The sequence below is a fragment of the Tachysurus vachellii genome, chromosome 25 (genome assembly GCF_030014155.1).
Source record: "Tachysurus vachellii isolate PV-2020 chromosome 25, HZAU_Pvac_v1, whole genome shotgun sequence".
NCBI lineage: Eukaryota > Metazoa > Chordata > Actinopteri > Siluriformes > Bagridae > Tachysurus > Tachysurus vachellii.
In genome coordinates, this window is record NC_083484.1 from 6205848 (window position 1) to 6222758 (window position 16911).

The 16911-nt window shown below is 37.5% G+C and overlaps 1 protein-coding gene across 1 annotated transcript in view; it reads left to right on the forward strand.

The window, feature by feature from the left end:
- Positions 1-16911, forward strand: part of sema5a (sema domain, seven thrombospondin repeats (type 1 and type 1-like), transmembrane domain (TM) and short cytoplasmic domain, (semaphorin) 5A) — a 208578-nt gene that overhangs the window by 54747 nt on the left and 136920 nt on the right. The window contains exons 3-4 of the mRNA XM_060861873.1: positions 10294-10393; positions 14067-14112. Coding sequence (XP_060717856.1) covers positions 10294-10393; positions 14067-14112 — 146 coding nt within the window. The remainder of the gene's footprint in view (positions 1-10293; positions 10394-14066; positions 14113-16911) is intronic.

The window sequence follows — 16911 nt, forward strand, 5'->3', positions numbered from 1 at the left end:
ATGCAAATCCAACTCTGAGCTAAACTACCCCAAAACCTGCTTTCCTTTCCCTGAGGGGGAATAAATACACTTTCTTTGCCCATAAATTGGCTTGTAGCATTGAGGCTGTAGTCTCTCTTGTGTGTAATTTGAACCGTCAAAAATCAATACAGATGTTCGGATGGCTGTGCCCAAAATCTGAGTCTGTCCCCAAGAGGTGCTCCTTTTTTCATGTACTACTGTATATCATATAAAGTGATCATCTTTATTGTTTCGCAGATGGTGACTCAAATTCTGCAGAGACAACAGAGGTTAAAGCATCAGTTCTATTTACTGTAAAACAATCAGTATGACATTTATCTACTGTATCAATCTACTAGATTTAGAAATGCATAATATGTCCAGTTTCAGCTTCAGATGCTCAGAATTCATGCAAAGTGAGTACTTTTCTGGCCACAATCTGTACTTTTGTGTATAAAACTGGTTCACAGTGAGAACTTATTAAACACTGTGACATTGTCCTACTGACTAATACAATACTAACTCAAGATAGAGCAGATGTGAAACAGTTAGTGGTGAGTAAACACCTTGAAAAAGGTTTATGATTGGTCATCTGCCCTGTCAGTCAAATGGCAAGTTACTGACCATTTTCACGTGTAAAAAAAAGACGTCTGGCTTTGTGAGACAAAGTTAAGTCTCTTGCTAAATCTATATCACATGTTGTGATATGAATATGATGTTAATTTCTGTTAAACCTTCACAAAAATAGTTTAATATTGCAAAACCATTGGACAATGAAAAGCCACATTCATTAACATGTGCACATATTAGACACTGCAGGCTCCTTCATTTCTTTCTTTATTAAATGAAAAACTTTGTAACGGTCCCTGTGGTTCAAATGACTAATTTGTTTACATGTTGGAAGAAAAGAAGTACATTCATTGGAATATATTGTGGGCTTACTGTATGCAGTTGAAAACAATAACTGTGGAAGTCTAAGGAAGTGGTCAGAATTCCCTAAGGAAAGGGTGGAACTGAGAGTTAAAGAGAAAACAAACAACTAAACAACTAAAACACTAGTAGTACGTAGTTCTGATGGACACGTCAGTCTGACAATATTTTAATATGATGTGTTCAGTGGTGTTGATATTCAAACTGCAGGCAATCGACTTTGACCTCCATTCCACCTACTATATCTATAAAAGTTATAGCAATCATATTCAATAAGTGATTTACAGCAGGGTTCTCTAATGGACTACATAATTTACATCCAGTCAGCATGCAGCATTTCTGCCTGAAATCCCACATTAGATTTCTGGTTTTAGCTTCAACGGTAAACGTTCAGTTGCACCAGCAAGCCACTACATACACCACAAAGCTAATAACAGGGGTAAACTGTAAACGTGGTGTCTGTCATGCTGAATTTCATCCAGCATTTGTGAAAAATCAATAAAGTCAATAGGATATCTGAGTGCGTCTCTCAAAACACCCTCAAATCTGTGTGTTACTGTAAAACAACAAAATGGTGCTTTTCTTTTCATTTAATACATGACTAGAAGTGGTCATTTTTTCAATTTCACAGATGGTGGCTCAAAGTCTGTAGAGACAACGCAGACCACAGCTTCGAATTTTGTCTACCATAACACTATCAGTATGATATATGTCTGCTATAGCAATATACTCTAAGGCATTTTAGCGGAAAGGGCAGTTTTGACTAGACATATATTATGTAGTCCATTGAGTAATGCACAGCTATGTATCTACACTTTGTACTTTACATGGTAGACTTCTACTGTTCTCTGAGGATCGATATTTTTAACAGGAGTGTTACAAGGTTCTGCGTTATATTAATATTAAAATATTAATATCCAACATTTTGATGGACTGTACATTCTGGACTTGTCAGGTTTTGTTTTTCATTTCCTTCAACAGAGCTCTGTGAAATGGTTTTGACATATTTTGTCTGTTGCACTTAAATATAAAGTGAGGCCTTCATATCACTATTACAAGAGTATTAAAGGTCTGCTTTTTAATACCACAACCTATCAACATTCAGAATGTTTCCTAATGAACTTTCTTCTTCGTAATTTATTCGATTATTTTATTATTATTATTATTGTTATTATTATTATTTTATTTTATTTTATTTTATTTAAATTTTTTTTAACTGTAGATTACCAATGCACATAACAATAAATCCACAAGTGCTTTTGATTACCTAAATAAAATTCTAGCTATGTTTTGTTCATTTGAAATAAGTTTTACTAAACTTTACTGGAAATATATTGGTTGTCTTTACTCCAACAAAGATGTTCCTCACAGAACATGAACAGATAAATTTCTCTACCTCTCTGCACAGATACTAATAAAAGTCTCCTTTGTTTTGAATTATTACTTAAATGTGTTGCGTAGACATATTATATTCGGAGGTAAATGTCCAGGGCAAAAGTTATGAGCAATTTCTTGGATTCTTGGGTCAAACAGCATGATAACATAATGCTGAAAATGTTGTCTACCACAGAACCTTCTTGAGTGCTGGCTTTGTTAATCAAGCCAGGTTGTTTTTATGTTCCTGATTTATTCATAGAGTCAGCCATTACTGTATGTAAGAATCAGTGCCTTTTAATAAGAACCTTAGCCATGTACTAGCCCTTGTATGAAACTAGACCTTATTATTTATGTTAGGCTATGAAACTCAAGTCACACATGGGTTACCAAAGAAAAGAGTAAATGCTTTGCTAAAACATGCTTTGTTAAATAAAAGCAGAAAAATTGATCAAGTGAAAGAAATGTGACAGAGTTCTACAACTGGATGTGAATCAATGATAATATCATGTCCTGAAGTGTTTATTCTCCTCATACCACAAGAACATGCCAAGAATTATAAATCTGATGAATAAATATATGTTTTTAATTACATTTCACATTGTGGAACATGCAAAAGATAAATTAGTCCCTGTTATCACTTTATAACAGCTATACAAAGATTTCTTTCACTAGGCATTTTTATCTTTAAGTTTAGAAGATGAAAATGCAACCCACACGTTGATTTCCAGTGGAATAACACCTGCTGAGTGATGACAACAGACACTCCTATAACATTTCGGAAACAGAACATAAACTGTAAACTTTCCTTACATAAATCCAAACCTTATTAACAAGGATACTCCCTGTTGTTTCACCAAAACAGCACTGAGCCATTGATGCAAGGACTCCACAAGACCTTTAAAGGTGTGCTGTGGTATCTGGCACCAAATTGTTAGCAGCAGATCCTTTAAGTCCTGTACGTTTTGAGGTGGGATGTCTATTCATTTCACTTGTTTGTCTAAAACATCCCGCAGATGCTCAATTGGATTGAGATGTGGGAAATTTGGAGGGCAATTCAACAACACTCATGTTCCTCAAACCAGTCCTGAACAATTTCTTGCAGTGTAGCAGGGCACATTATCCTGCTGAAAGAAGCCACTTCCATTAGGGAATACTGTTGCCATGAATGAGCGTAACATCCACACGAATACCAGGAAAAAATACTCCCCAGCAGAACAATGACCAGAGAGCATTGAGACCACTCTGCCTCCACGGGCTTGCCTTTTTACCTCAGTGCATCCTGATGCCATCTCTTCCCTAAGTAAGCGATACACACACAACTGGCCATCCCATTTCTTCATACTCATGTGCTCATTGTAAGCACTTTTGGTGGTGTACAGTACAGGGGTCAGCATAGGTACAGTAGTTACAGTTCAGCAACACAACTTGGAACACATCAAGTGTTCTGACATCTTTCTATCATAGCCAGAAACATTTTGAGCAATTTGTGCTACAGCAGCTCTTCTGTGGGATCGGACCAGATAGGCTTACCTTATCTCTGCACATGCATCAATTCGCACTGCTTTTGGTTGGTACTAACCGCTGAACACAGTGAACACCCCACAAGACCTGTTTTAAAGGTGCTCAGACCCAGTCATCTAATCATCCAGAATTCACACAGATCCAAACACCTACCAATTTATCCTACTTCTAACACATCAAATTGGAGAACTGACTGTTCACTTGCAGTCTAATATGTCCGACCCCTTGACAGGTGCCGCTGAAAAAGATCATTTTAATGTTATGGCTGATTAGTGTTATTATGTGGAATTTCTACCATATATGTTCTTTTAAATGGCATGTTAATATAGAAACAGTAATTTGTTGGAACAAGTTAGTTAATATGAATCTAATATGATCTGAATTACAGTAGGTCAGAGCCGCGATAATAGAAAAATAATGAACACGTTCTGGCCAGCCAGATGTGAGAATTCAACAGCACTGTGGTATAAATGGTATAAAGATTATTATTATTATTATTATTATTATTATTATTATTATTATTATTATTATATTTTACAGAATAGTTTTAAGTAAAATTAGGTAGAGGTATTATGTTAGCAAAGCAGTGAATGGCCTTGTGGTGGGGTAGATGGTGTTTAGTGGGGGGCCCAGGCAAAGTCTTTTCTTAGGAACCCCAACATTTCAGAAAAGCCACAGGTTACGCCTTCAGCTGTAAGTCACTCTAGAATAAATATAAGGGTTAAATGGCAAGTGGTGTCTTACGATGTTATGTGTGCAAAGCTGTTAAGATTTAAACTACTTCAAAATCTAGACAGCTGCTTTTTATTTTAAGAGTTAAAAAAAAGGTACCTCTAGCATTGTTGATGACAGGGTTGAAAAACAGATGGTCTCTTTCTCTCTCATCCTGACCTGCGTGAACAGAGTTTGCACAGACGTGCCTTTTAAAGGTTTATATAAGAAGAAGCATTCCTTCACTGTCTTTAATGGCCAAGGCTGTCTTTTGTGCCTTAAAAGACAACTTTTTTGCTTTTGAAGCTTCTTCTTTTTGCTTCTTTGCTTTTTGGAAACACTTCAAAAAATTTTCTGCCACTCGATTGAAAAAAAGCTGCTGTATAAATATATTTTGCCGCTGTCGTTTTTGACGGTCGGTTGGTTTGTTATAAAGACCTGTAACGGACTAAGAGAAAGGCAAACTGCCACACCAGTTTCAAAGTAGCTATTAGTAACATCAGCATTTGCAAATCTTTAATTGGCCCTTAGGGTGAGATTTTTTTATGGTGTACAGTACTTAAATACGCTGCTGCTGCATGTAATCCAGAGTGTCTGTCATAGTCCATTTCCATCTGCAGAATCACTCAAAATGTGTCTTTGTTCCCAGTGGGCACAGCGTAATGAATGAATTCTGTCATTTTCTTTTTTTATTTTCTCTCGCATCTCAGGAACTTGTTTTTCTTTTTTTTTTCTTTTAAAAATAGTGTTAAACTAAGTCATTACATAAGGTTTTTAATAACTACTTACTCCATTTAAATTCCCCCCCAAAGATTGCATTTTTATTGCCCACTTGTTTATGGCTTTGGAGTGGCTTGTCGTGCCTGATTTATAGGCTTGCCTTGGGCTCTCCTCCCTCTGTAATTTTGGTTGGAAGGCTATTAAAACTTTAGTTTCCAAAGTAAATTTACAGTTGGATAAAAAGGGCAAACACACAAGGCGAGAAATAAAAGGCTTCTGGTTTGACTCAGCCAGAGGAATGACTGATATTTCAAACCTGTTCCAAACTGAATCAACTCACTGACGTCCAGGTGAGAGGATTGGATACACAGCAAATCTCAAAGGAAACAGCAGGAAGCTTTATGCATGCAAAAGACCTCGGACTGTTTAACTAGTTTCGGTGTTGAACCAGAACCATGAAAAGCAAACTTCTTGTTTTACAGCTGCAGGCAGAAATCCAGGATGAAATGAATTCATTGCGTGATAACTGTCTAACACAATATCACGCTTCGCTGTACAGCATGGGATCTGCTTACAACCTTCTGTTTTCAAAGATGTCAAGAGCAGACAGAGCCTGAAACATGCCTACACTTTCAGACTATACCTTTAATGGTTGCTCGGGTCTTTCCTTTATATTTTGTATTTTAATATTAGTATTTAATATTACAATATTAATATTTATACCTAGTGTGAGAAATATAAATATTGTACTTTTTTTTTTTTTTTTTTTTTTATAAATTAAGGACCATAATGGACCATAATTAACTGTAAATCTAAAATGAATTCAAATTAACCACAAATTAAAAATTAACCTAAGAAACAAGAAAAGTTACAGATTACCAGATTTTTTTTTTCCACTGGGGTACAAATAAAACTGATAAATGACACATGAAATCTACACCAGAATGGAATTTAGCTCCATCCATCCATCTATCCATCCATCCATCCTTTCTATACACCAGTGGTCCTACTGAGTCACAGTAAAATTGGTGCCGGTCCGACCAGAATGCCATCTTTTGCAGGGGCACAATTGCAGATACACTCCCACATCCATTCACACACTACGGAGGCTGCAGGAATTGAGCCAAACATGTTAACTACTGAGCGACCAAACATCTTAATTTCAATCAGGACTAACTACAGCATGGCCACCATGGACTACACTTCTCAACACCCTCAGGCTATAACACTAACAGTCACATTAAACTTCTAATCACACACAGTCATTACCACACAATATGTAAAAACACCATTTCTACATCTACATTGCAGTAACGTAGCAGGCAGTGTACATTTACTGTACCTGAACTTGCCAAGCCTTGATTTTTGCACATTTGTATTCCCTTTTTATTATTATTATTGTTTGCTTGTTTTTACCTGTGTTGCTAATTTGTAATTTTGTATTTTGACCTGGTATTGATGTTTGCTGATCACCTAACCCTTTGCCTGTTTATTGGACCATGTATTTTAAAGGAAATTCCAGTGTATTGGTAATTTACACAAAATTTATACCATATTAGATCTATATAAAGCTCTGTGCACAGATCCTGGCTTACAAAAAAAGCATTTAACATTTAGAATCCAATGTAACACACACACACATTACACACACACACACATAACACATCCTTACAGAGGACATAGGGTCGCTAAATGCCTAGTTCTATGCAGAGCATCATGGGGAATAAACACTATGAAAAACACTGTGTGGGGACAGTATAAGCATTATCTCAAGACATGCAGTGTTGTAGTAAATAACTTGATGTAAATTCTATAATATGACTAAATGTACTTTTCTCCTTAAATCACAAATCCATTTTCATATTCATGAAATGGAAAACCTGCATAAAACCTTAGTTTATCCAGTGTTGTTTTAATTAAAAGCTACACAGCCTAATTTAAACCTTTACAATGTTCTAATAGTGTTTAGACACAATGCCAATCATGATCACAACTTATTCGGTACTGAAGCCTTTTCCAAGTGAGGCACCCTAAAATGTTTGGGGGTGGGAAAGTTCTACAATGAAAAGTTCTGTTATTTATGTCTGTAAAGTGTCACTCTAACTTATAAAGTGACATTCAAAGGTCACATAGAACCTGGGTGCATGAGTAAATATTCACAAATGTCATATGAACAATAATTGTAGAAGATTTGTGTTACATTGTAGATCATAAAAGAAGTTGGGTTTTAGGTCCATTTTAGCTGTCTGATGTGATGTTCCTGCCAGAATCTGACACACTTCAACTGCTGGGGTTTTCCTTAATCTCTGAACCTGTCTGATTCATCATCATGCTCTACTACTTTCTCAAATCAGTTTATACCCAAGTTTCACTCTTTCCATCAGTGGATAATCTCACTGGATATTGCAGATTTGTGTTTATCATTCCCTCCAGGATTTTGAGTGTTTTTTTTGTGTTTGTTGAGGCTGGAAATGTTTGATGAATCACAACTGATAGCTGAACTCATGTTTGACACATGAATCAAAGAAGGCTTTACCTGAATGCGTGTTCTGATAACATCACACGACACCTTGGCCCAAATCAGCCAAAAATCATACCTGCTCATCTCCGATACTAAGCACCTTTAAATACGTTCAGTACTCTTTGTATTTACTCATCTATAAATTTGTGTATAATGTAATTATTCAGGGGCACGGTGGCTTAGTGGTTAGCACGCCTCCGCCTTGTGTGTGTGGAGTTTGCATGTTCTCCCCGTGCCTCGGGGGTTTCCTCCGGGTACTCCGGTTTCCTCCCCCGGTCCAAAGACATGCATGGTAGGTTGATTGGCATCTCTGGAAAATTGTCCGTAGTGTGTGATTGCGTGAGTGAATGAGAGTGTGTGTGTGCCCTGCAATGGGTTGGCACTCCGTCCCGGGTGTATCCTGCCTTGATGCCCGATGACCCCCGTGACCCGAGGTAGTTCGGATAAGCGGTAGAAAATGAGTGAGTGAGTGAGTGAGTGAGAGAGTGCAATTATTCAAAATCCAACTATACTAGAAGACAAAGGGTTCCAAAGGAGCCAGGACATTACTACTCTGAAGCCAGCTCACTTTGCTGTTCCTTTATGAATTTAAATTTTATTTCATTTGTGAGGTTGATTGATTGCCATGTATGGTTTTAGATATCTCATCAATAAACCCATGTGTAACTGCTTATTAAAGTTTTGTCCACTGAACTGGATTTTTATTTTACGTTCACGTCATGACGGCATTTACGGCATTTGGCAGACACCCTTAGCCAGAGCGACTTACATTTTATCTCTGTCAGGGGAGCGGGTGTCTTCACAGAGCAGAATTAAACCCAAATGCAGAGATAACGTAAAAAGGGGGTTTATTAAGAAAAATAACAAAACTAGAAACACATGGTAAACACTGTGGGAGATGAGGTAACTGAAATAACACGACAGAAAACAAAAACCAGGAGACATGGCACACAAAAACACAAGGACTCAGCAAACAACATACACAAAACAACCGGTATAAATCGGGGGAACAATTGGTGAAACACAAGGAACAGGTGTGCAGAGGAGGGAATGGATTAAGGATCATGCAGGGAAAATGGGACGCACTTATTTCCAAGGATTTCAGAACAGCGTAACAGATATTGCGTCATCGGTTAGGCGTGGCCTATTTGATAATCTAATCCTAACCCTAACTCTAACCGTAGTTTATGGTTGTTTATTTGTTTTCAAAAATAGCTTAACTGTAAGATAATAAAGCAAAATAGATATAAAATATAAAATCTACCTGTATGACTGTTTTGTCCTTCATTACTCATCGTAGGTATGCTCTTTTTTTTGAAAGAGGACGTTTTTCCAAGACCTCCAGAAACACGCCCACTTTACGTCGTGGTAACGAAACCCCTGGAATTCAGTGAATGCCCTGGGCAAACACACATGAGCACAAAACAAACTCACAGACACATGGCACATAAACAAAGCCTGCCAGGATGTCCCGCTGGTGTACAGGAAATAGTCCAAGCTGTCCATGACAATCTCATTATTATACAACTGAGCAACTGAGGGTTAAGGGCCTTGCTCAAGGGCCCAGCAGCCGACACTTGGTGGACCTGGGGTTTAAACTAACGACCAGTGGTCCAACTCCTTAACCACTAAGCTACCACATTCCCTTGACACTTCTTCCACTTAGGGTTTTTCTTTTTTTGCTACTCTTCTGGGTTCTCATTAGGGATAGAAATTTCTATCCGGAATTCTTTTAGATAAAGATGTGAAGATGCAATGGGACAATGTCTATTATTAAAAATGCTGTGTAATATCCAAAATTTGTGTAAAATCCATCATTAGTAATGATGACATTTTGAATTGTGATCAAGGATTCTGGTCCACTTAAGCTCTGCATTTTACAGACACCCCAGTAAAAACTGTCCTTGTGTAGGTTTATTCTCAGTGTAAGTGGTAGGTGTGAATTTATCTCCTGCAATGATTCAACTTCAGATGATTACTGCCAATGAATCATTTACCCCCTGTTAATAAAGTAATCATGATTTAGAAACTCGATTTATCACCCTCACACCTGATATGTGAATCTGCCTGGTTCGGTATTAAAAAAATCTAGACATCATTAGACTCATATAGACTAAACGACACATGGTGATAAATGGCAATCAAGCTTAATGAAAGTTTCCCCCTTCTCTCTCTGGTAATTTGCCCTTATTGATCTCTCTGTCAGACTTTCCCCAGTGTTACGACTGTTGCGTGATATTGCATTAGGTGTGTCAGTAAAAAATATGAGCCGTGCTGTTAAAACTGATCAAATTTAGACAGATTTGTAAAAGAAATGAAGATTGACAGGCTTGAAATTGGCATGAGCATTAAACGTGATGTCTACCAGTTGTGAAGCTTTTGATGCTAGTGACTAAGGTTAATATGAGATGTGGCATAGAGACTGTGACACAGCTAGAATATCGCCACACACACACACACACACTCACACAGACACATGCTCACACTCTGACTTGTCTCCTCTTTTGTTACAGAAATTGAGCCATGGCTCCATCGTTTTAGAGCTGAGGGCACGGTGGATTACTCACAGCTGACCTTCGACCCTGGGCAGAACGAGCTTATAGTGGGGGCGAGGTAATGAACTCTTACTCTGCTATAGCATGTCAAATTCAATTCTTATGTTCTGGTCAGGTCATAATCAATGAACTTTTACAAACCACTAACTTTTCCAACCTTATTCCAGACCATTGGCTTCACATTCGATCATTTGCGAGTGTGAATTAATGGCAGGACGCCCTCGTATCGCTAATTTGATCAGTTGTAAGACAGTTTCATTAACTGGAAATGAAACCGTAAATGTGAAAGCATCATTAGTTCTTTTCTATCCCTCTCAAAGTAACCAGGGAGATGATTTCAACGGTATGCTGCAGAATATTTTTTGCAGACCTGCTTTTCTCATTTAAAAAAAAAAAAAAAAAAAAAAAAAAAAAACAGGAAAGAGAAAAGGAAATGTGTTGGGCAGCTGGGAAAATCTCCAAGCAATTATTTAGTGACAACTGCGGGGTTGAGATGAACGAGTGTTAACAGTTCACTTCCTCAAAGATACAGTGCCAGAAGAGTAATTAGTTTTATTTATTTATTTATTTATTTTGTTTCAGGAAACAGGAATCTTAGTGTAGAATGAATTCAACGTGAGTCTTATTTGTGTTATGCTAAACAGGTCCTTTGACCCAAAACTAGAGGAACTAAAGTCTGCCATTTTAACCCCTTGCTTGTGTTCAAGTTTTTACTTCCTGACTGTTTTCAGTTAGAAGAACATTTTGGACTCATATTGGTGTAGACAGATGGAACCTATAGGGCTTTTCACACTTAAAACTCCAGGTGAACAGAATCCTGGGTAATCTTGTTTCAACTTTCTCACTGCTTGAACTTTACACGGGTTTAACGATAAATCCTGGCTATTAATAATCTGACGTTTCACACTGTACACGAGTAAACCCTGTGTTAGTGTTCTTATTTGCAGTGTCAACAACCATGATTGGTTAAATACAGCGCATGGCCCCATTAAATAACAGCTTGTCTTGTGCATTGGGGTCAGCGAAGAAAAAAGCCTTGATACTTGTAAGACCTTTAAGAATTGGTACTGAAATGAAAATAAAAAATACAGAATGCACCGAAACAGGTATTATCTTTAGCAGGTGTTAGCTTTCGATCTTTTTTTCCTTTTTAAGTTTGCTGCTTAGACGACGTCTGCGTTTTCTTATATTTAGCTTTCATTTTTTTCAGTCAGTTTCTTAAATACTTTGACAGGTATTTTTAACCGTCTTTAAGTTTGTCCTGAATATACTTTTCTGACCATAACTGTAAAAATAAAACTGTCTTCTTTTTGCTCTTTTTTCCCCCAAAACATGGCAACTACTGTTCACACAACATGCAGGATTTCTGTAACTGTACAATGCATGTGCAATGCTATTCATTCTTATTTGAAATCTGTTGCTAAGCATCAAGTCATAACATTGTATGGCTTGATTCTTAACCTGTCCTCTGTACAGTGTGGAGTTAACACCACCAAAGCACTAATGCTGCTTCTAAATGACAAGTGTGAAATGTTCCTCTACCCAGGATCCATAGCAGGGTTTAGAATGACCCTAACCTGTGGTTATGCAGAGTGTGAAAAGCCCATAACAGTCATTGGGCATGGATTCAGAATTGACTGTAAAGATATCAAATTATTGACTGGTGATTAGGTCTCACTAGTTTTGCACAAAACACGTGTTGTACTTCTGTACAGCGTGTTCCAGTCTGTGTGAAAGTAGCATCGATTGGTTTTAGTTGTAATGTAGTACGAGGCAATCGATAGACATGTCAATACAGTAAATGGCCCTTAATCACAGCTGTGCTTACTCTAAAAATGCTCGTCTTGGCTAGTTCATCTTGCTGGAGAACCCAGTATTGAGGTTTTTTACATAGTCTACAAGGTTTGGGTTTGTTACCTGGTTATAACAGGTTTCTTTTTAAAATGATCATTTGTAAAAACCTAGAGTCTGAAATGACCTGCATTGAAATAATCTCAAGCCTTATTAATTATCAAAAGTAAGACAAAAACTTTCATACTCCTTAATTTGAGCGATCTCATAACTGTTCATTTTAATCATGTTTATACGATTTATTCATTCTAGTAGCCTATTTTATTTTACAGATTAATTACACCAAGAATGGAAAACTTATTTTGACTTCATTTTTTAACACACTGACAGTGATTGAACCCAGTGTGAAAATCGTGCCCAAAAAACTTTTTCTCTGACAAATTAGGCCATTTATCCCTGATCTTTATGACTCTAATGATTCTGGTTATTACTTCAGATGCGTAGGAGTGTGTGGAGTTTGGTATAAAATGGAAGCATGACCCCCAGAAACATGCTTCTCTCTTACTGTGTACATTGTTGTGTGCAGATTTTTAAAGAAGCTCCAAAAATCACACATGCATTTTTTTAAGGTTTTTGGTTCTTAAAGCTTTGCAGAGGAGCTCGGATGCTAAGGTAGCTACAGTAATAATTAATAATAGAGATCTATGTTTAAAATAGACACAATTTAAATAGTAAGAATCTTCTTGAAGCTAAATGACTTTCTTTTTCAGATTGTATGGTTCTGTGAAGAAACTTTAACATCCTTGGGACATGTTCATTTCACAAAAGGATCTCTATGGCACTTTGGGTCCTTTTAAGGACTATTTACTATTTAAGGTTCTTTGGGGAACCAAAAAGATCAGGTCTAATTTGACATGCAGAAAATATGCTGTATGCTATAAGTAATTTTTTATTAGACTAAACTGCATTATAAGCATCCCATATTTTTAGAGGTATTAGTGTTGTGGGTGTTGTAAAATCCTAAAGATGCACAAATATAAAAGACACCAATTGTTCAAAATATCATCAACTGTTTCAGGACCTTTTGTTTGTTTGGTTGGTTAGTTTGTTGTTGTTGTTTTGTTTTTTTCCTGAACTTGGCAGCAGTCTGTACAATTGATATATACACTTACTATATGAAGCTATCTGAACGCTGACATGACAGCACAGCAAAGTCTCAACCAACTTCCTAGTTCAGTAGCCAGAGCACTGATCTGATCAGGGAGTCCGTTATTTTCAGGGCTGATCTCGCCCAATCACAAAATCCTTCCAAGTGTGCCGCTTACACATTCAGGTGTAAATAGTGTTTTTTTTTATTTATTTTATTATTTTTTTTGAATAGTGCCTCATTCAGACAAATATTTATGCTATTATATTATATTCATTTATGCAAATAATATGCCCAGGGAATAGAAATAGACATTTGAGCTCCTTTAAAATTGTGTTAAATGGACACACTGTTTTGATGAAGAGCAAGCAGATTAAAACTAATTGTTGTAGCCGTTCCTGTCAAAAAAGCAATGAGACCTTGCCTAAGTAGGGAACAGGACATCCTCTAAAATGTCTAATTGGATATTAGGCCTATATGTGGATGTGGGGAAGTTAAAAAGGATAAGGAACATTCAACTATTCCACATTTAAATAGAGAGATTTTAATTAAAACTTTAATTCAGTTGAAGTTTCATTTGTATAGCAGAGTTTATAAAAGACATTGTCTTAAAGCAGCTTGTTGGAAATATATAAATTCTGCATATACCTTTAAAATTTTTCAATTTATCCCTAAATTTTCATAACCTTTTGTTTAAATCTAGCAGCCATCCAATAAAGGGCTGCTTCCCTTTTATTTTTAATCCTGATCCCTCCATTAGTAAAGTCATACAGTTTTGTCTTTTCTCTTCCAGAAATCATCTCTTCAGGCTGCATTTGGAGGATCTCTCATTGATCCAGGTGTGAAAACCAGTAGGCTTTTTCTCATTTTCTCTTTTCCTATAAGCCTCAGAGACATCAGGTCAGCCTCAGATGCTTCTGCTGCGGCTTTGTGCACGACAAAATTACACTGGCATTCAGAGAGTCTATGGAGCGAGAAAAAAAAATGTGTTGCAGAGTCTGAAAAAAAGGTATGTTGCAGTTGGTAGTGGAATACGGGCAGCTTTAATAAAAGCAAAAAATAGGCAGGACTTAATGGGACGGTGTACATTCTGATGTTTGTGGTAATTTTGACTTTCTATAAGATGACAGTTAAACCAAGTCATAAAGACAATTTGATTACATACAGAAAGATGAGAATGCACCTGTAATAGATTTGTTCTCTTATATAGGAAAGTACAGTCATAGTTTTTTGGTCTCTACTCATTTATCACTGTTTATATATTCCTCCCAACTATTCGGACTCAGCAGTTTCCTCTCAAGGAGTATATATTAGTGATCTGTACTTTTTTTTTTTTTGCTGTTATTGTGTGGCTGCTGTTTGCACTATGTCATTTTTCCCCTGCTGAGTTAAGCATCTTGTAACCCTGTGGGTAGCCATGTAAACATTTAACACCTTTGGGGAAATCATTTGGACTTTCTCCTTGTCAACATGGGACTTTGTTGAAGCTCCATACGGGAGAGACAGCGACTGTGTAGACTTGTGCAAAGATTATGCAAATTACTGGCCTCCTGCAGCTTAGAGTTACAGTAGGTTGTTATAATCGAGCTTGCGCATAGAAAATGAGATGAATTTGATCATTTGCTAATTTGTAGTCTCTGCTTTGCCTTGCTTTCTCTCCAGTCCATGCTTCTGATCATCATTAACATCTGTTCCTATCAGTTAGGGTTTGTGTAGTTTGTCTTAACTTTGTGTTGTTTTGTTGTTACTGTATGTGCAGAATTGATTTTTCCCTGCTTTTGATTTACCATTTATGGTTAAATATATAATGATAAACAATTTATTTGTTGGGGGGCACGGTGGCTTAGTGGTTAGCACGTTCGCCTCACACCTCCAGGGTCGGGGTTCGATTCCCGCCTCCACCTTGTGTGTGTGGAGTTTGCATGTTCTCCCCGTGCCTCGGGGGTTTCCTCCGGGTACTCTGGTTTCCTCCCCCGGTCCAAAGACATGCATGGTAGGTTGATTGGCATCTCTGGAAAAAATTGTCCCTAGTGTGTGATTGTGTGAGTGAATGAGAGTGTGTGTGTGCCCTGCGATGGGTTGGCACTCCGTCCAGGGTGTATCCTGCCTTGATGCCCGATGACGCCTGAGATAGGCACAGACTCCCCGTGACCCGAGGTAGTTCGGATAAGCGGTAGAAGATGAATGAATGAATGAATTTATTTGTTCATAGCTATTACACCCTTTCAGGTTCAGAAATTTTAGTAATAATATTAATAGTAATAATAATAATAGTAATAATATTCCCAGCATAATAATATTCAAGGAATGATAATATAGTATAATATAATATAATTAGAAGTGTCAATGGGGCACGGTGGCTTAGTGATTAGCACTTTCGCCTCACACCTCCAGGGTTGTGGGTTCGATTCCCGCCTCCGCCTTGTGCGTGTGGAGTTTGCATGTTCTCCCCATGCCTTCGGGGGTTTCCTCCGGGTACTCCGGTTTCCTCCCCCGGTCCAAAGACATGCATGGTAGGTTGAGTGGCATCTCTGGAAAATTGTCCGTAGTGTGTGATTGCGTGAGTGAATGAGAGCGTTATGTGTGTATGTGCCCTGCGATGGGTTGGCACGCCATCCAGGGTGTATCCTGCCTTGATGCCCTAAGACACCTGAGATAGGCACAGGCTCTGTCACAGCACTGTGACCCGAGGTAGTTCGGATAAGCGGTAGAAAATGAGTGAATGAATGAATAGAAGTGTCACTCAATACTGTAGCAGTGTAATTTTGTGTAAGAGACAATTAAACTGTAATATCACACAAGCCTACAGTAGTAGTCGTCGTAGTAGTTGTCCAGTTAAATAGGTTAAATACTTATTTAGTAGTGTTCTTTGCACATATTGTTCCAGACTTTCTGTAGTGTGAATGCTTGTTATTGGTTCATAAACTTTCTAATTGTCATGCAGCTTGTTAACAACGTTCTTTTCTTAGCCTTTGCTTCCCAATCGCCTTGTTACTTGGTCCCTAGATCACAGCTCTTGTATCTCAGGCAAATTGGCTCAATCCTGCACCGGTTCTGCCAGTTCCCTGCTCCTGATAATAGTCAGAACCTGTTCCTAATAATTAGGCTTCTGTGTATTTTATCTCACCTGTGTCTTTTCTCCTAGTTCTAGTTTATACAGTATGTGTTCTTTGTACATATTATTCGAGCAGTTCTGAAGTCTGATAGCTTGTTCCTTGTTTCCTTGCTTTCCAGGTTTCTAGGTTTTCTAGTGACTTGTCAAACTTGTCCTTGTTTTTGGACCATGTTTTCCTATCTGTTTTGCTTGGTCCTTGTTTCTTGTCAATGGAACTCATCTTTTTTATATCCCAATCTTCATTTCGCAGTCTGTATTTCTCAGTCTTTGTTAGAGTGTCCTTGTTTTTATCCTTTTGTTTTCCAGTCCTTGTTTGCTGTTCTCTGTTTCTTGTACAGTACCTGTTTCTATGGTATTATTTTCTCAGTCCACATTTCTGGTATATTGTACTAGTATTTTTTTTATAGTGTGCATTTGGTGGAATTTGTCTGTGTTTTGTTCTGTTGTTAACGTAAAGGTGTGATTGCTTGGTTCCCAGGTTTTTCATTTGTTAGCAGTAACATGTTAGCCTGGTCTTTGATAA